We start from the raw sequence: 17419 nt of genomic DNA, 5'->3' as shown, positions 1-17419 counted from the left end.
TTCAGGTCCTCAGATTAGCTTTCAGTCAATTCAGGTCCTCAGATTAATCCTTGGGAATTGAAGTAAAGTTAATCTGAGAACCTGAACTTTTCCTTGGGAATTGACTAAAAGTAAATCTGAGAACCGTAATTTTTCCTTGGGAATTCACTGAAATTTAATCTGAGAACCTGATTTTTTCCTTGGGGATTCACTGAAATTTAATCTGAGGGCCTGAACTTTTCCTTGGGAATTGACTTAAAGTTAATCTGAGAACCTGAACTTTTCCTTGGGAATTGACTTAATCTGAGAACCTGAACTTTTCCTTGGGAATTGACTGAAAATTCATCTGAGGACCTGAATATTCTTTGGGAATTGACTTTAAATTAATCTGAGCATGGATGCTGAACCACTGCTCCTCAACCCATCCATTTGCCCAAATCCTCCCCGGGCCAGACTCTCTAAAATCGCTCACCCCAGAGTGGTTTGGCTTGGAAGGGACCTCAAAAACCCTTCATTTCCAACCCCCCCTGGGACGGTGCAGATCCCAAAACCTCGTCCTGGAGGACGCAGGCACGGGTTGTTGTGTGGTGCTGGGTTTTTCCTGCAGGCGGTGTTTGCTGGGGAAGGTTCCTGACACCTCGCAGGTTCCCAGATGGTGCCTGGAGCTGAGGATTTCACACGATCCTGGGTATTTTTAGCAGGGGAGGATTTTTGTGCAACAACTGTTGCCTTTTCTAGCAACGGCTCGAGTCTCCAGCCGAACTGCGGGGACCTTGTGAAAATCAGGTTTTGCATAACGTTTGGTAGTAAAACAGCGAGATTTGGGTGTGGAATTTAAAATTCTGGTCTAAGTCTGGGGAAGGGAAAAAAAAAATTTAGAAAAAAACCTTTGCAAAGCTCTTCCTCGTGGGAAGCTTCCCAGTTACAGGTGTGGAGCTGTTTTAGGGATGCCAGGGCTGAATTTGTGGTTTGGGACAGAAAATTCAAGTTTCTGTGAGCTGTGGGATCATCTCCCTTGGCTGTGCTTGAGCTTTTCTTTCCTTTCAGAGGAGCTGCATCCACAGAGCTGGTGCTGACAGGAGAAATCCACCTCAGATGGGAGGTGTTTGGCTTTTCGAGAAACTTCTCCAAAAAAAATTATTCTCCCTCTTTTGCACAAATATGGTGACGTTTGATGATTTTCTGGTGGTGGCAGCATCCTTGTGAAAGTTTCAAATGAAGATCAACCTGCTTTTTCTAGCAGTGAAGCCTCATTTTTTATTTTTTTTTTTTTAAGGAAAGGTGGTTTGCTGAGGGAAAAAACAGGAAATTCTGACGCATCCTGGAGATAAAAATATCCTGTTCGCTGAGATAAAAGTAATAATTTTATTGGGGTTTTTGTAAAAGAAGGAACTTTGCAAGGCCAGAGGGAGAAGTTTTGAAATTTATCTTTTTTTTCCTTTTGCTTCACAGATATATTTCCCTGTGAATTCTTTTCTGCCCAGTTAAATGTGGGGTGGACAAGGATGGGGGGTACAGCAAACCCTGCCAGGGAGGGACAGAATGCTGTGACTGCCTCGTTTTTCTCTCAATTCACCTCTTTCTTTGCCTGGAGGAACAAAAATGGGGAGAAAAACAGATTTAGGGGATGAATGCAGCGGGGAGATGCTGCAGGACTCATTTGTGGGGTTGCTGTCACTTGTTTGCCCTGCAAGGCCATTCCAAAGCCTGGTTTATCCCCCTTCTCCTGTTTATTTCTCCTGTTTATCCCTCTTTCTCCCATTTACTCCCCTTCTCCTTTTTTTTTTTTTCCCTTTATTTCCCTTCTCCTTTTTGTCTCTTTCTCCCATTTATTTCCCTTCTCCCTTTTACATGTTTTGCCCCATTTATCCCCTTTCTTCCATTCATCCCTTTCTCCCATTTATTTCCTTTCTTTCACTTATCCTCCTTCTCCCTTTTTGCCCCCTTCCCCTTTTTATTCCCCTTTCTCCCATTTATCCCCCTCTTTCTCATTTATCCCCTTCTACTGTTTGTCCCATTTCTCCCATTTATCCCCTTTGCCCCATTTCTCCCCCTTTCTCCCATTTATTTCCCTTTCTCCCATTTCTCCCCCTTCTCCTTTTTATTCCTCTTTCTCCCATTTATTTCCCTTCTCCTGTTTATCTTCTTTGCCCCATTTTCCCCCTTTCTCCCATTTATTCCCCTTCTCCCATTTATTCCCTTTGCCCCACTTCTCCCCCTTTGCCTCATTTTTCCCCCTTCTCCCATTTGTTTTCTTTCTCTCATTTCTCCCCCCTCTCCCATTTATTTCCCTGTCTCCCATTTATTCCCCTTCTCCCATTAATCCTCTTTGCCCCATTTTCCCCCTTTCTCCCATTTCTCACCTTCTCCCATTTATTTCCCTTCTCCCATTTATCCCCTTTGCCCCATTTCTCCCATTTATTCTCCTTCTGCCATTTATTTCCTTTCTCCCATTTATCCCCTTTTCCCCATTTCCCCCCTTTCCCCCATTTATCCCCCCTCTCCCATTTATCCTCCTTTTCCTTTTTATTCCCCTTTCCACCATTTATCTCTCTTCTCCCATTTCTCCCCTTTTCCCCATTTCTCCCATTTCTCCCCCTCTCCCATTTATTTCCCTTTATCCCATTTACCCCCTTCTCCCATTTATTTCCCTTCTCCCATTTATCCCCTTTGCCCTATTTCTCCCATTTCTCCCCTTCTCCCATTTATTTCCCTTCTCCCATTTATCCCCTTTTCCCCATTTCTCCCCCTCTCCCATTTATTTCCCTTTATCCCATTTACCCCCTTCTCCCATTTATCCCTTTTTATTCCTATTTCTCCCCTTTCCCCCATTTCTCCACGTCCCTCCTGCAGTGCCACCAGTGCTGGCAATTTCCCTCTTGCCCTTCTAGAGCTATTCCCACCTCTTCCAACCCTTTCCTTTGCTTTTTCCCCTCTCCAGGGCCGCAGACCCGGCTACTTCTCCTTCCTGGACCCTTTTTCTCCGGGCGTCTGGCTCTTCATGCTGCTCGCCTACCTGGCCGTCAGCTGCGTCCTCTTCCTGGTGGCTCGGTAATGTCGCGGTGCCTTTCCCTTCCTCGCGGTGCCACCTAGTGTCCCTGCAGGCCCGGAGGGACACGGGGACATCCTGTGCCCCCAGCTGCCCGGGATGGGCTGGCATAGAGCATCCCTGCCCCCTGTACCAGCTGGGCACTGAGGTTTGTCACCATCCCAGCCCTGTCCCAGCTGGGCACTGAGGTTTGTCACCATGTCCCAGCTGGGCACTGAGATTTGTCACCATGTGCCAGCCCTGTGCCAGCTGGGCACTGAGGTTTGTCACCCTGTCCCAGCTGGGCACTGAAGTTTGTCACCCTGTCCCAGCCTTGTCCCAGCTGGGCACTGATGTTTGTCACCATCCCAGCCCTCTGCCAGCTGGGCACTGAGGTTTGTCACCCTGTGCCAGCTGGGCACTGAGGTTTGTCACTGTGTCCCAGCTGGGCACTGAGGTTTGTCACCCTGTGCCAGCTGGGCACTGAGGTTTGTCACCATCCCAGCCCTGTGTCAGCTGGGCACTGAGGTTTGTCACCATGTCCCAGCCCTGTGCCAGCTGGGCACTGCGGTTTGTCACTGTGTCCCCACACTGGGACGGCCGCCATGCCCTGGGGCAGGATGTGTTTGGCCACAGTGGAGCCCAGAGGTGGTGGGAGAAGGTTTAGGAGAAGGTTTTGGTGCTGTTTAAATGCTCCCTCAGATGATTTTTTTACCCCTTTGTCCCGAGGTTTGGAGGCTTTGGAGGCTGTTAGGAACCTGCAAATCCATTCTGAGGTGTGGCCATGAATTCCACCACGAATTCCAGTGATGTCTGGCTGCCCAGTTTGTGGAGGACAGGGAAGTTCATGGGTACCTTTGATCAGCTGAATGCAGAGCCTGGCTCAGCAGCTCTCAGCTCCATTGCCCTGTGACCAATTCCAATTTCAGTCAGTCTCAAAACACCTCTCTGAGTGCTCACCCCAACACAGCCCCCATGGAGCTCCAGTGCTGCTCTCCCTGCCCTGCCCACAGCCCTGCGGAGGGGCTGTCACAGGCACAGTGTGCCAGGGACTGCTCAGGGCTCCCTGGCTCTTTGGGGACCCCTCAGTGCCCAATTCCCATCACACAGAGACCCCTCAGTGCCCAATTCTTGTTACACAGGGACCCTCAGTGCCCAATTCCCATCACACAGAGACCCCTCAGTGCCCAATTCTCCTTATACAGAGACCCCTCAGTGCCCAATTCCCATCACACAGGGACCCCTCAGTGCCCAATTCCCATTGCACAGGGACCCCTCAGTGCCCAATTCCCATTGCACAGGGACCCCTCAGTGCCCAATTCCCATTACAAATTGGGACAGTGCTGTCACTGGCTCCCTCAGCGTGGCTGAAGCTGCCATCCTGACAGGGCATTAATGGCTTCTTCGAGTGCTGTTACAGCCTCAGAAATGCAGGTCTGGAGAAACCATTGAATTATGCACAGCTGGTGCCTCTTCAGCCCCTTCCTCATGTTTTAAATATGATGCTCCAAAAAGGTGCCTTTGCCCAGCTCCCCTCTGGAGAGGGAGCTTTGGCTGCTGCTCCCTGCCTTGCTCAGCAGGAAGGAGCTCTTGGCCCTGTGAGCTGCAGACTCTCCAGAGCTCTGGGGTTTGCTGCCAGTGCTTGATCCACCATGGAGGGTCTGCAGGAAATAACCTCTTCCTCGTGCTGCCTGGCACACAGTGAGAGAGGGATGAAAAGAGCTCCCTGATATTGGCTAAATGTGATGTGAGCTGGCACAGCCCTGCAGCTGTTTTGGCAGTAGCCCCAAAATGACCCTCCCAGGCCCCAGATTTCTTAGCTAGAGCAGTATGGAGTGCAGCACATTAATTAGCAGACTTTCTTAGCAACCAGGGAACTGGAAACAGCAAAAGAGAAAGAGATGCAGTCACAGCAGTGACAGGCTCAGACATTTCCCATTCCCACCTCTGTCCTGTCCCTGAAGGATGGGATGCTTTGAAACAGCAGCACTCAGCTCCTAGCTCCAGCTCAGACCTTCTCAGAGCAACCCTTTGCACCAACAGAGTTTTCCTTGATGGTTTAATGCAGCCAGGGCTCAAACACTTTGCTTTTGAACTTCCCATCAGTGCTCGTGCTCCGGCAGGGAGCACAGCCAGAGATGTTTGATTTCCACTTCCCATCAAGTCCGTGCACATCTGGAGCTCCTGCTGTGGTGTGGATCTGCAGGACGCACGCAGAGCTGCCCACAGCAGAGCCTCTCAAAGTTTTGTGCAAATCTTTACAAGAAAGCCTCTGGCTCCTGAGCCTTGGAGCAAACGTTTCACACAGCTCTGAGCCCTGGGCCTCAACTGACAGCAAAGCATTTCCTCCTCAGAAAGCTCTGCCTCCAGGAGAGCTGGAGCTTCACAGCTTTCCTCTCTTTTGTGGTTTTTTTTTTTTAAAGTGTCCCATTTCCCAGCGCGTTCCCTGAGCTCTCCTTTTCTCCTCCTTTCAGGCTGACACCGTACGAGTGGTACAGCCCCCACCCCTGCTCCCAAGGTCGCTGCAACCTCCTGGTGAACCAGTACTCGCTGGGGAACTCGCTGTGGTTCCCCGTGGGGGGGTTCATGCAGCAGGGCTCCACCATCGCCCCCCAGGCTCTGTCCACGCGCTGCGTCAGCGGCGTCTGGTGAGGAGGGCAGCCCTTCTTCCTTCCAGGGGGCTTTCTCTGGGCAGAGGGATGTGCGGGAGGGAATTCTTCGTGGGAAGGGCTGTGGGGCATTGGGAGGAGGTGTTCGAGGAGGGCTGGATGTGGCACTCACTTGTCTGGGTGACCCGTGGGGACTGATGGTTTTGGAGGGATGTGACCGTGTTCACAGGGGTCTGAGGATGAGGGAAGAGACGAGGATCTGACTCCATGTTTCAGAAGGCTTGATTTATTATTTTGTGATATATATTATATTAAAACTACACTAAAACAATAGAAGAAAGGATTTCCTCAGATGGCTAGCTAACAATAGAATAGAAAAGGAATGATAACAAAGGCTTGTGGTTTGGACTCTCTGTCCAGCTCACTGTGATTGGCCATTATGTCGCAGACATCTTTTTATGAAAATCCTTTTCTTAGGATTTTTCTTCTTGAGAAGCTGAGAGGCCTCAGGAACAAGATGTAAACAGTGATTATCTGCTGCTGTAGAATGCAACAGGTGATTGGTCCATCTTAGATGTTTACAATTAATGGCCAATCACAGCCCAGTTAGCTTGGACTCTCCGTCCGAGACACAAATCTTTATTATTCATTCCTTTCTATTCTTAGCTTAGCTAGCCTTCTGAGATGAAACTTTTCCTTCTATTCTTTTTACTATAGTTATAATGTAATATATATATCATAAAATAAAAAATCAAACCTTCTGAAATATGGAGTCAGATCTACATCTCTTCCTTCATCCTGAAAACCCCTGTGAACATGGTCACAGCCATTAATTAGAAACAACCACATGAGACCAATCCCAGGTGCACCTGTTGCATTCCACAGCAGCAGATAACCATTGTTTACATTTTGCTCCTGAGGCCTCCCAGCTTCTCAGGAGGAAAAATGCTAAGGAAAGGATTTTCCATAAAAGACGTCTGTGACAGAGGGATTTTGCAACCTCAGTGATTCTGGGATTCTGCGAGGCAAAGGGTGGGGATGGAGAGCAGATTTCCTGAGGGAAACCACACCTTCCCTTCCCTCCCCTTAGGTGGGCATTCACCTTGATCATCATCTCCTCCTACACGGCCAACCTGGCGGCGTTCCTGACCGTGCAGAGGATGGACGTGCCCATCGAGTCCGTGGATGACCTCGCTGACCAGACCACCATCGAGTACGGCACCATCCACGGCGGCTCCAGCATGACCTTCTTCCAAGTAAACCCAATTCTTTGGCTGCCTGGGGGGGCAGGGGGTGCACAGGGCTCCCCTCAATCACTTTGGGGTGTCGCCTCAGCCTGCTGTGCCCCTGTGTCACTCCAACTCTGGAGAGATCCCTGCACAGGATGAATGGTGGGAGAGGCATGGTGGAGGACGCAGAAAGGGAGTTCAACAAGGAATTCAAATTTTCACGGGTCTCCACATGGTTTTAGCTTTTATTTGAGAGTCTTTCAGGTGGGATAAGCAAAGAAACATTTGCACAACCCAGGCAAAGTGCTGGAGCCTGTGTGAGGTCAGTGGCACTGAAATAAGTCAAGTGTATGCAAAGTTATGCGGGCCATTTAGCCCAATTTAATTTTTATCTTCCCCGTTCTGCTCAGAAGGGAAATAAATGAGTGAATCTTTTCTGCAGCGCTCTGAAACGCACAAAGAACCGCTTGAGGATTATTTATTTATTTATTGCTTGTTGAAATTCCAAAAGGAGAGAAAGCTTGTTCTCACTCTTTCCCCCCACTCTGAGTCTGAACTGAATTTGGAAGGCTGGGAAATCTCTGGAGCCAGCCTGAGCTTTTCAGGCCAACTTTATGCTCTTCAGGGGTATGGAAAAGAGCTACTTTTAAGCCAAACTTTACATCTAAAATGAGCTGAGCAGGGCCTAAGTGAGGGGGGTGGTTGTATGCGAGGGGCTCACTTGAGGAAAGCTTTCAAGTTTAAACCCCTGGCTGTGTCTGTGCACTGCCTGGCAGTGAGGAAACGAGAGAGGAAATTAGGAAAAGAGGGTTTTGTCCTATTTGTGGTGATTTAAACTGTGTTGAGATCCATTTTCCTCTGGTGTAAGGATGGGGAGGTTAAATAGTGATGATAACTGCCTCCATCCCCCTCCCTTCCTGGGTGCACGAAGGAATGTTTGTCCCCTCCTGAGGCACCTTGTCCTGGCAGTGCTTCCCCTGACACTGACACACAGTTTAAGGTCTAAAAATGCAGTGAAACAGAACCAAACCCCCCCTGCTCATCTGTCTCCTGCCCAAGTGGCTGCACCCAGAGGACAGAGCTGGACAGATGAGGACAGGAACTGGGTCAGCACAGATTCCCTGAGGCTCTCCAGCATCGCTCACCAGCCACAGAAAATGAGCCCTTGACAGTATGAAAATGCTCATGCAGAGCAGGGTGTGTTTATATTCAGTCTTTGTGCAAGCAGCTTTCACTCTCTGCGCTGCACAGGCATAAGAGATTCATCATTCTCAGCTCTCTTTTCATCAGACCAAGGTGGTTCAGCCACCAGCCAGCTCTGAGGATTTGGGGCTGGCTGAGCTTTGGTTTATTGCAATCAATGACAAAAAAACCCCAGTCCTTTTCAGCAAGCACTTTAAGTTCCCTCACAGGGGGGTGAACCAAATCTGGATTATTTTTTGAATTAAATTTGTGAGCAACAATCTGCAGAGAGCTTTTGTGCTGCCCCCAGCCCTCAGTGCCCTCCTCAGGGTGCGGGAGTCTGGCTCTGACACTGAAGAACTGTTGGGACAGGGTTTGAGGGATGGTCAGTATGGTGTGAGCACCCAGAGGTTTCAATCAACCAAGCAGGAGCTGATTTTTGTGTGGTTTTGATATGTGGTCACTAAAATTATGTTTTTTTTTTTTTTTTTTTCTAAAATTGAATTTAGTTTGCTTTGCCAGACTTTGTTGGAATTTGGGTGTTTCATGCCCAGCTTTTCCAACAAACTCTCAACACATTTGGGCCTCTTTGAGATAAACAAAGATGAGGCACCAAAATCCTTCCTGAGTCTGAAACCAGATTTGATTCCTCTCTCCATTGTGGCTTTTCTGCAGCAGTGCCTGTTATGGAGGTTTAATTTTATGGGTCTGTTCTGGTTTGAAAGCAAAACCAGTGAGAGACTTCAAGTCAGAAATAAAAATTATTAGGAAAAAGGGAAAAGAAAACCAAAATACATGCAATAATACAAAAGAAAAAAACCACTGATGGGGTCAGAATGCAACCTGACCCCCTGTTGGTCAGGGTGTTGGTAGCAGTCCAGTTGGATTGGTGGCTGCAGCCCTCCTGGAGTGGCAGATGTGGGTCTGGTGGAGCTGGGATGCTGTAGAAATGGTGTAGTAAAGATCCAGTGGAAAAGACAGTCATTCTTCTGGGAATCCAGTGGAAAGACTGCCTGTTCTGTCACAAACCTCAGATTATATCCAGGCAGAGATGCTTAGCTCCTCCCCCTGGGTGGAGCATCTCACAATGGGCTGATATCATTTTGTGAGCCATGTGGTGGTCCATTAAACAGAAATGGCTCCTGGAGGGAGTTCTGTCACAAACCCCAGATTATATCCAGGTGGGGATGCTTGGCTCCTCCCCCCTGGAGCATCTCACAATGGGCTGTTATCATTCTGAGTCATGTGGTGGGTTCATTAAACAGAAATAGCTCCTAGAGGGAGTTATCTCTGAGTCATGCAGCAAGGCATTGATGGACCCATTAACAGGAGATAAGGAAAAAATGCCCCTGCTGCTTTCAGCAGCTCTTGACTGGTGTCCTAGTTTGAAAAGGAAGTGAGTTGTTTGGGAGTTTGTGGTCGATAGAATATATCTTAATATTGTAACCTAGGACCAACCAGCCCCTCCAGGTTTCAGCAGCTCTTGGCGATGGTGTCCTGGTTTGAAAAGAAAGTGAGTTTTTTGGGAATTTGTGGTCAATATCTTAATATTGTAACCCAGGACGGGATCTAATTTACCCCAAAATCTCCTCCCTGAGCCGTGGCTGCCTCTTTCCCCCCCTGCAGAACTCCCGCTACCAGACGTACCAGCGGATGTGGAATTACATGTACTCCAAGCAGCCCAGCGTCTTCGTGAAGAGCACGGAGGAAGGGATCGCGCGCGTGCTGAACTCCAACTACGCCTTCCTGCTGGAGTCCACCATGAACGAGTATTATCGGCAGCGCAATTGCAACCTCACGCAGGTCGGGGGCCTTCTGGACACCAAGGGCTACGGGATTGGCATGCCCGTCGGTAGGCAGTGAAGAACAATTCTAGTCCTTCTCGGCTGTCGGCAGAGGACCGGAGCGTTCCAAAGGCTGCGCCGGCTCTAAAAGCCAATGTTGCATCTCACAGGGTCCTTTTTATCTCTTACCTCTTGCCCATGCTCAGAGCCACATGTGCAAGATGTTGCTCTGGTTCAGAGCCAGATGTGTGAGACCCTGCTCTGGTCCAGAGCCAGATGTGAGACCCTGCTCTGGTCCAGAGCCATGTGAGACGCGACCATGGCTCTTTTGATGATTCATGTGAAAGATGTCTCAAAATTGCTGCTTGTTTTCTGCATACCTGCTCTTTGCTGTTTCCTTTCCCCAACCAGTGTTTGTGCATCGTTTCGTGCTCCTTGTTTTAATCCCAGAAGTGATGTCGAAGTAATGCTGTGGCAATTCTGGTAGTTTTTAGCAGGGATGTCTTAACAGCTGGTGGTTCTTGAAACTGCAGGCCAGAGACTTGGCTCTCACCAGGTTTAACAAATGCAGGGGTTTTGTCTTTCAAATGCATGAGCTCACAAGAGAACACCAACACTAAATAAGGGTTTAGTTGTTATTCCAAACGATGATCCGCTGGTCTTTTGGACAGCCTGGAAGCCTTGTCCTGACCTTTAAGCCCTGGCATTTAGCAACACAAAGTTGAGGTGGATTACATAAGGCCCCCGTCACACAAACAGCCACTCTAGTTTAGGGAACATGGGTAAGCTTGTAAAGTCACAGCAACCTGATCAAAGTGAGTACAAATCCCTACCTTCAGGGCTAAATTTGTTCTGACATTGTCTTGTTAAACAGTGAAACCGTAGCAGATAAGAGGAGCAGAAAGCTGCTGGCTGGGACAATAGTGCAGAGTTACTGGGAGAAGCAGAGTCTTTCCCATGGCCCTTCCTCGGGATCTCTGGTGGCAGACAAGGATTTCTTGTAGCAGACAAGGATCTCTGGTGGCAGACAGGGATCTCTGGTAGCAGACACTGGGACTGCAGCAGAGCTCTGTGCCCAGCACAGAACTGAGCTCCTCCAGCATGGACATTTTGGCTTCCATGATCCTTGGGCTCCTTCCAGCTCAGGATTTCTGTGACCAGTTTGAGGGAAGGAGCGTTAGAACAAGGTGAAGTTGGGGATGGAATGACAAGAGAGGTGGAATTGGAGGTGGAATGACAAGACAGGGACCTCTGTGGTTTGCAAGAGCAGGGTACTGAGCTGCTCATTCAAAACCCAAAGCTCCCCTTGCCATGGAACTCCTCCAGTGGCCTGTGTGGCTCCTGGTGGGCAGGTAAAGTCACCCTCTGCAGGTGACATTAACCAGGTGACATTCCCAGCGGGGTGGCTGCAGCTTTCCATGCCAGGCATGGGCTGACAGCCCCTCCAAGCCACCCAGAGAGGAGCTGTGCTAGCTGGGCACGCTGGGGTGGGGCGAGGATGATGATGGGGAGGAAGGTGGGGCCCTACCACGTCCCTCTCGGCGTTGCAGGCTCCGTGTTCCGTGACGAATTCGACCTGGCCATCCTCCAGCTGCAGGAGAACAACCGCCTGGAGATCCTGAAGCGCAAGTGGTGGGAAGGAGGGAAGTGCCCCAAAGAGGAGGACCACAGAGCCAAAGGTAAGCCCTGCACTCCCAAGTGACCAGGCACAGAAAAATCCTGGCCAGAGGTGCAAGGATGGACACCCAGCTGTGTGTCTGACAGGTTTTCTGCCTGAGAATTGCTTTTTCCCCTTCTCCTGACCTGAGATTCCTCCCTTCACAACTCAAGGAGAAAGCCGAGCAGCTCCGCCGCGCCTCACGCTGTGTGTTTTTGCCTGGGGCAGAGATAGCGGGAACAACCAAATGACAAATATTGGAGGCATATGGAGGGTAAATTAGCTTCTAATGAATGTCTGGGAAAATGGATGGCTGAAGGGATCAGACCAAAATCCTGGGTTCCTTGAAGGGAGATGGATCTCCACCACAGGCCCGCTAGTTAATGGCTTCATGTGAAAGCGTCTTTTAAACAGCCAGGGGAAGGGACACAAGGACTTTATTAGTACATTTGTAAACTGAGGAGCAAATTCTTTTGGGTAATGCTATGCAAATTGCCATAAAAGCCACCACATTAGGCTGATGTCCCAGCATGAGAGCAGTTGCCAGCTTAACACAGTTGCTGCATTTTTTAGTTTTGGCAGCGGCCCTTTCCTCAGCAAGTGTTTTCTGCGAGGCCAGCAGGCCCCCCAGTTAAAAGCACAGCCTTGTGACCTTTGTGGGAGCAGAGAAAAGAGCCAAGCCAGGGCTGGGGAGGCTCTTTTGGAGTTTTGACCTTGCAGCAGGTGTAGGTGTGTGTGTCTGTGCAGTTCCTGCTGGGAGGTGATGCTCACTTTTGGGCAGTGCTGCTCTACAGACAGCCCCAGTTATTCATCTCCAGGCTGAAGGTGTAAGACATCAGGTTATTGCTATTAAATGAGTTACTTTTGAAGGTGGAAGGGTTTATTTTCTCCCTGGACTGTGCCAAAGGCAGCTCTAAGGTGGAATCTAGGCTGGGGGCTGTTTTGAGATGGCTTTGGAAGGAGAAGCTGGGCTGTGTCTGGCACTACCCAGCACAATCTGTGACCCTGGGCAAGTTGTTTCTGATGGTTTGTTCCCTATGCCGTGGAGATGAGGAAGGCTGTAACTGCATGGAAAAAGGAAATATCTCTCAGTGAGCTTGGGTACCTGAAGTGGCACCCAGACAAAATGATAGGAGGATGTGTAGAGAGGTACAAACCCTAAATTCACATTGTGAGCTGCAGAGGGGAGAGGATGGCCTTTAGCTTTGGGTCTGAATTGTGATTCTGGGCTGTTTTATCTGCCTTGCCATTGCTGTAGAAACACCTCTGCAAAAGTCTCTGATTTACAGAATCCCTGCATTGCTCTGGGGGTGGTGCCAAAAGAATGATGGAGGAGGAGGCAGAAATGTGACCTGCTAAGTTTTAGAACAAAACAGGTCAGCGATTTACAAGGATTTTGGTGAGGTTTTATGTCTAAAAGCCATGCCGAGATCAAGTCAATAAATCATCTATTCTTACACTTTGATTTAATGCTACAGGAGGGAGAGGAAGAGTTTTATAGATGTTCTTGTTGAGTAATGGCCTCACACAGCCAAGCCAGGGCAGAGCACATGTTTTTTAGTAATCAATCCAATCAGAGACCCAAACCAAACACAGGAGACAGGAACCATATCCCAAATGTTGAGGTCAGCTCATCTCACAGACAGATGGAGGCACAGTTTTGGGGACCAGGGCTGTGGTGGCAAGTGAAGAGATGACCTCAGCACACGTAAAGCTCAGATTTTTAAGGGATGGATTTTCTTTCAGCTGGTGGAACTTTCTGGAATGCAGGCTGGGTAGGTTTGGTGGTCATCCCATAGGAAGCAAGTTGAGCAGGGGAGGTGGGATGAGCTGTCCATGGAAGGGGCTGTTCCCTCCTCATGGGCCAGGGGGGCTGGGCAGAGACAGCCAACCCACAGCCAGGTTCCCCAGGGTGGCAGGGACCCCATTTTGTCACCCTATAGTGACAGAGCATCCTGCTCTTGTTTGGAGCCTCTCCTTCCCCACTGCAGTCCGGAATCATTTTCCTGCAGCACTTTGTGATGCAATCAAAGGAGCTTTTCCTGCTGCCAGCTTCCTTTAAAGCCCTCCCTGTCTCCTTTATCTCTCTCCTTTAACAACCTTGCTCCTCTTCCTTTTCAAGTTCAAAGCCACTGGAGCTCGGTGAATAATTTGCAGGGATTAATGTGCCCCTTTGATCCCGCGTTTTTCCCCCTCCTGTTTTCAGTTTGTCCACAAATTGCTTTGTGCTTCCCCTCCAACGTTCTGGCTGTTTATCTGCAAAATCATCATTTCTGAGCAGGCATCTTCGATCCTGCAGTTATTGCAAGTCACTCACTTGGGCCCTCTGAGTCATGCAGGCAGCTATTAATAGGACACTGCTGGCTCTGTGCTTTTGGTCCCTGGCTGGGCATCCACAATGCCAACAAAACAGCAAAGCCTGGGGCTTCTGTGCAGTGATACTTGAGATTTATGATGTGTCTGCCTCTCCAGAGTGTCTCTCCTGCTTTATTTCAGGCTTGGGGATGGAGAACATTGGTGGAATCTTCGTGGTGCTCATCTGCGGCTTAATCGTAGCAATTTTTATGGCAATGCTGGAATTTTTGTGGAGCCTTCGACACTCTGAACAGTCGGAGGTAGGAGCTGGGAGTGTCCTGAGGGGACAGGATGAGTTTATTGCTGTCTGTGGGGTGTGATGCACCCAGGCTGAGGAGCAATCCCAGCCAGGACAGCTCAAACCCAGGAACAGGCTTGGTCCTTTGGGCAGGGTATAAAATCCATGAGCTTCTAATGCACTCCTACCCAGAGTGAGGCTGTAGAGATGCTCCAAGGGCTGTAGAGATGCTCTGAGGGGCTTTCAAAGGTGTGTACAACATCCAGGTACCTTTCCTGGGGATGGGATTTCTACCTGCAGCAGGTTTGGATCCTGTGCTGATCTGGGGATGAAGAACACAGAGGGGTCTCTGATGAGAGGCAGACTTGGGTTAAATCAAGTGTAGATTCTGAGCATTGGAGTTGAAAACCAGCAGCACTGAGTCCATAAAAATTTGGGGTCAGAATCACATCACACAGAATCACATGGAATGTTAAAACAGACTGGGTTGGAAGGGACCTTATAGCTCATCCAGTTCCACCCCTTGCCATGGTCAGGGACACCTCCCACTATTCCAGGTCACTCCATGCCCTCATGACTCCAGGACCCAGAGCCCCTGAGGGACTCAGAGCTCACTCAGGTGAGCTTGGGTATGTCAGGACTCCAAACCCCCATCAGTCCAGGCTCCTGAGGGACTCAGAGCTTGGAGATGTCAGGACTCCCAAACTCTCATCAATCCAGGCTCCTGAAGGACTCAGAGTTCACTCAGGTGATCAAAGACTCCAAGCCCTCATCACTCCAGGACCCAGAGCTCCTGAGGCACTCAGAGTTTGCTCAGGTGAGCTTGGGTAGGTCAGGACTCCAAGCCCTCATCACTCCAGGCCCCTGAGGCACCCAGAGCTCACTCAGGTGAGCAGCCCAGCTCCGTTGTACCCCGCAGAGGACCCAGAACCCCTGAGGCACTCAGATCTCGCTCAGGTGAGCAGCCCAGCTCTGTTCTCCCCCCCCAGGTGTCGGTGTGCCAAGAGATGGTGACGGAGCTGCGCAACATCATCCTGTGCAAGGACAGTTTCCACCCCCGTCGGAGGCGAGGGGCGGTGGTTCGGACTCGCCCCGCGGCGCCCGAGGAGCGCCGAGCCCGCAGCACCACCACGCTCAGCAACGGCAAGCTGTGCAGCGGGGGCGAGCCAGACCCCCTGGCACAAAGACTGGCACAGGAGGCTGCCCTGGTGGCCCGGGGCTGCACCCACATCCGCGTGTGCCCCGAGTGCCGCCGCTTCCAGGGGCTGCGGGCGCGGCCGGCCGCGGGGTCGCCGGCGCGCAGCGAGGAGAGCCTGGAGTGGGACAAGGCCACCAACAGCAGCGGGCCCGAGTAGCGCCAGGCCGAGGGGGCGTCGGGGTGGGGACGAGAGGGTCCTGTTCCATTTTACAGAACACGGACTTGTACAATGTCAACTCGTTTTTAAATCAATAGCAGTTACCCGGCTTCTCCAGAGCGAGGTGGATCGTGGCGTGGGCACCGAGGCCTGGATGCGGTTTTGGTGTCCACCGCGGCCTGGCGGGGCAGGGGGGAGGTCCTCAGGCTGGTGGGTGTCCAGAGGTTGTCTCTGGGATGGAGGGATGTGGTGGGTGGCTGGTGTAGCAGGAATTGCCCACCCAGGGCTCAAGGAGGGGTTCCTGGAACTCCTCACCCCTCCAAGGGCAGAGAAAGGACGGTGGCGCTGCCTCTCCATCACTTACTGGGGGATGTTCTCCAAGGGAAAGGGGGGACTTTTTATTTGCTGTGGCTGTGGGAAGGGAGGAGTCAATATTTTGGGCTTTTTTTGTTTAATTTGGGTATGTCAGGACCCAGTCTCCAAGGCACCAGGTGCTGAATTCTTCTTCCTTTTCCGAGGGTGGCAGGTGGGTTGAAGGGGGAAGGGGAGGATGGGATGGGACATGCTCCCTGTGAGAAGCAGCCTTTGCTGGAAGTCCATCTGAGGAGTTGTTGAAATTACATATATAGAGAAATATATCTATACATAGATATATATAAATATATATATTAAAATGCCAAAAAACAGCCAACAAACACAATGAACTCAAAGAGGCCTTGAAACGCCTGGAATTTCAGGGGTTCTGTGTCTTTTGTTTCATTCTGGGGTTACTTTTTGCTTTTTTTTCCTTTTTCTTTCTATTCTTGGGATGGGGTGGGGAGGAGCCTTTTGAGGGAGGTGAGTGGGGAGCACTGGGGGGGCTGCCCATCCCCACCAGCCAAGGGAGGAGGTGTTGGGACCCCCAAAGTGTCCCTGGCTGTGCTCTGCACGCTCCTGAAGTGACTCTGAGCTCTGCCCCAGGCTCAGGAGTTCCCAAATCCGTGACCCCATGGAGCACCCTTCAGCTTCCAGGGTGAATTCCAGCCACACAGCATTTGAGAAAATCATTAGCCCGGGATCTCGTGTAAGGAAAATAGTGACTTCCCTAGAAACAGCAGCAGCTCACCCTCTGCTTGGTACAGATGTGGGGTTTACACTGGCAAATTTAATTTTCTGATTGAAAAAACAAATTCTATGCAATTTCTGGTCGTAAAAGGAAAGAGATGACAATGGAGAGGGGCAGGGGAGATAAAGCCTTGAGTGAAGGTACATCCTGTTCTTGAATTGTTTTCTTTTCTTTTTGTCTTGAATGTACTTAAATAAAAGATGTCCTTGTATAATCATGCTCTTTTTTTTTTTTCCTCTTTCCTTCCCTGTTCAGAGTCAGGAAAGTTGTGAGACAGTTTGGTTGCTCAGGGAGAAACCCAGCAACCTGACAGGCAAGAGGTGCTTTGGCTGTTGAAGGTCTCTGCTCCCTGAGAGTGTCCACACCCCTGCTGTAGCTGAATGGAAAACAGGAGTTAAAAAGCAAAGGTCAATTAAACAAACAAACAAACAAATGTCTGGTGATGAGGGAGAACTCAGAACTGACAGCAGGGTGAGCAGGGATGCAGCTCCACCTTTCCCATAGCTGGGGGCTGGAGCTGCCCAAGGGTGAGTCCAGGGTGATGCCAGCAGATGTTTCTGAGGAGAATGGGCAGAGAATGGGGTGTGGACCGTGGTGATGGGCACAGCAGGGTTGTTCTGATGATTCCAAGATGTTTCTGAGGAGAATGGGGAGGAAATAGGGTGTGATCCATGGTGATGGGCACAGCAGGGTTGTTCTCATGATTCCAGCAGATGTTTCTGAGGAGGATGGGCAGAGAATGGGGTGTGGACCATGGTGATGGGCACAGCAGGGTTGTTCTGATGATTCCATGACGTTTCTGAGGAGAATGAGCAGAGAATGGGGTTTGATCCATGGTGATGGGTACAGTAGGGTTGTTCTGATGATTCCAGCAGATATTTCTGAAGATGCACAAGGA

At 50.1% G+C, this 17419-nt stretch overlaps 1 protein-coding gene across 1 annotated transcript in view; it reads left to right on the top strand.

Annotated features, from left to right (window-relative positions):
• GRIK4 (glutamate ionotropic receptor kainate type subunit 4) overlaps window positions 1–16718 on the top strand; it is a 205154-nt gene extending 188436 nt beyond the window's left edge. Inside the window, exons 15-21 of the mRNA XM_058041136.1 lie at window positions 2921–3030; window positions 5482–5655; window positions 6707–6872; window positions 9654–9879; window positions 11362–11490; window positions 13965–14083; window positions 15051–16718. Of these exons, the coding sequence (XP_057897119.1) occupies window positions 2921–3030; window positions 5482–5655; window positions 6707–6872; window positions 9654–9879; window positions 11362–11490; window positions 13965–14083; window positions 15051–15416 (1290 nt within the window). The 3' untranslated portion in view covers window positions 15417–16718. The remainder of the gene's footprint in view (window positions 1–2920; window positions 3031–5481; window positions 5656–6706; window positions 6873–9653; window positions 9880–11361; window positions 11491–13964; window positions 14084–15050) is intronic.
• The last annotated feature ends 701 nt before the right edge of the window (window positions 16719–17419 follow it).

The sequence above is a fragment of the Melospiza georgiana genome, chromosome 27, assembly GCF_028018845.1.
Source record: "Melospiza georgiana isolate bMelGeo1 chromosome 27, bMelGeo1.pri, whole genome shotgun sequence".
Lineage (NCBI taxonomy): Eukaryota > Metazoa > Chordata > Aves > Passeriformes > Passerellidae > Melospiza > Melospiza georgiana.
The sequence above is the reverse complement of the archived record's forward strand: the minus strand, read 5'-3'. Positions and strand labels throughout refer to the sequence as shown.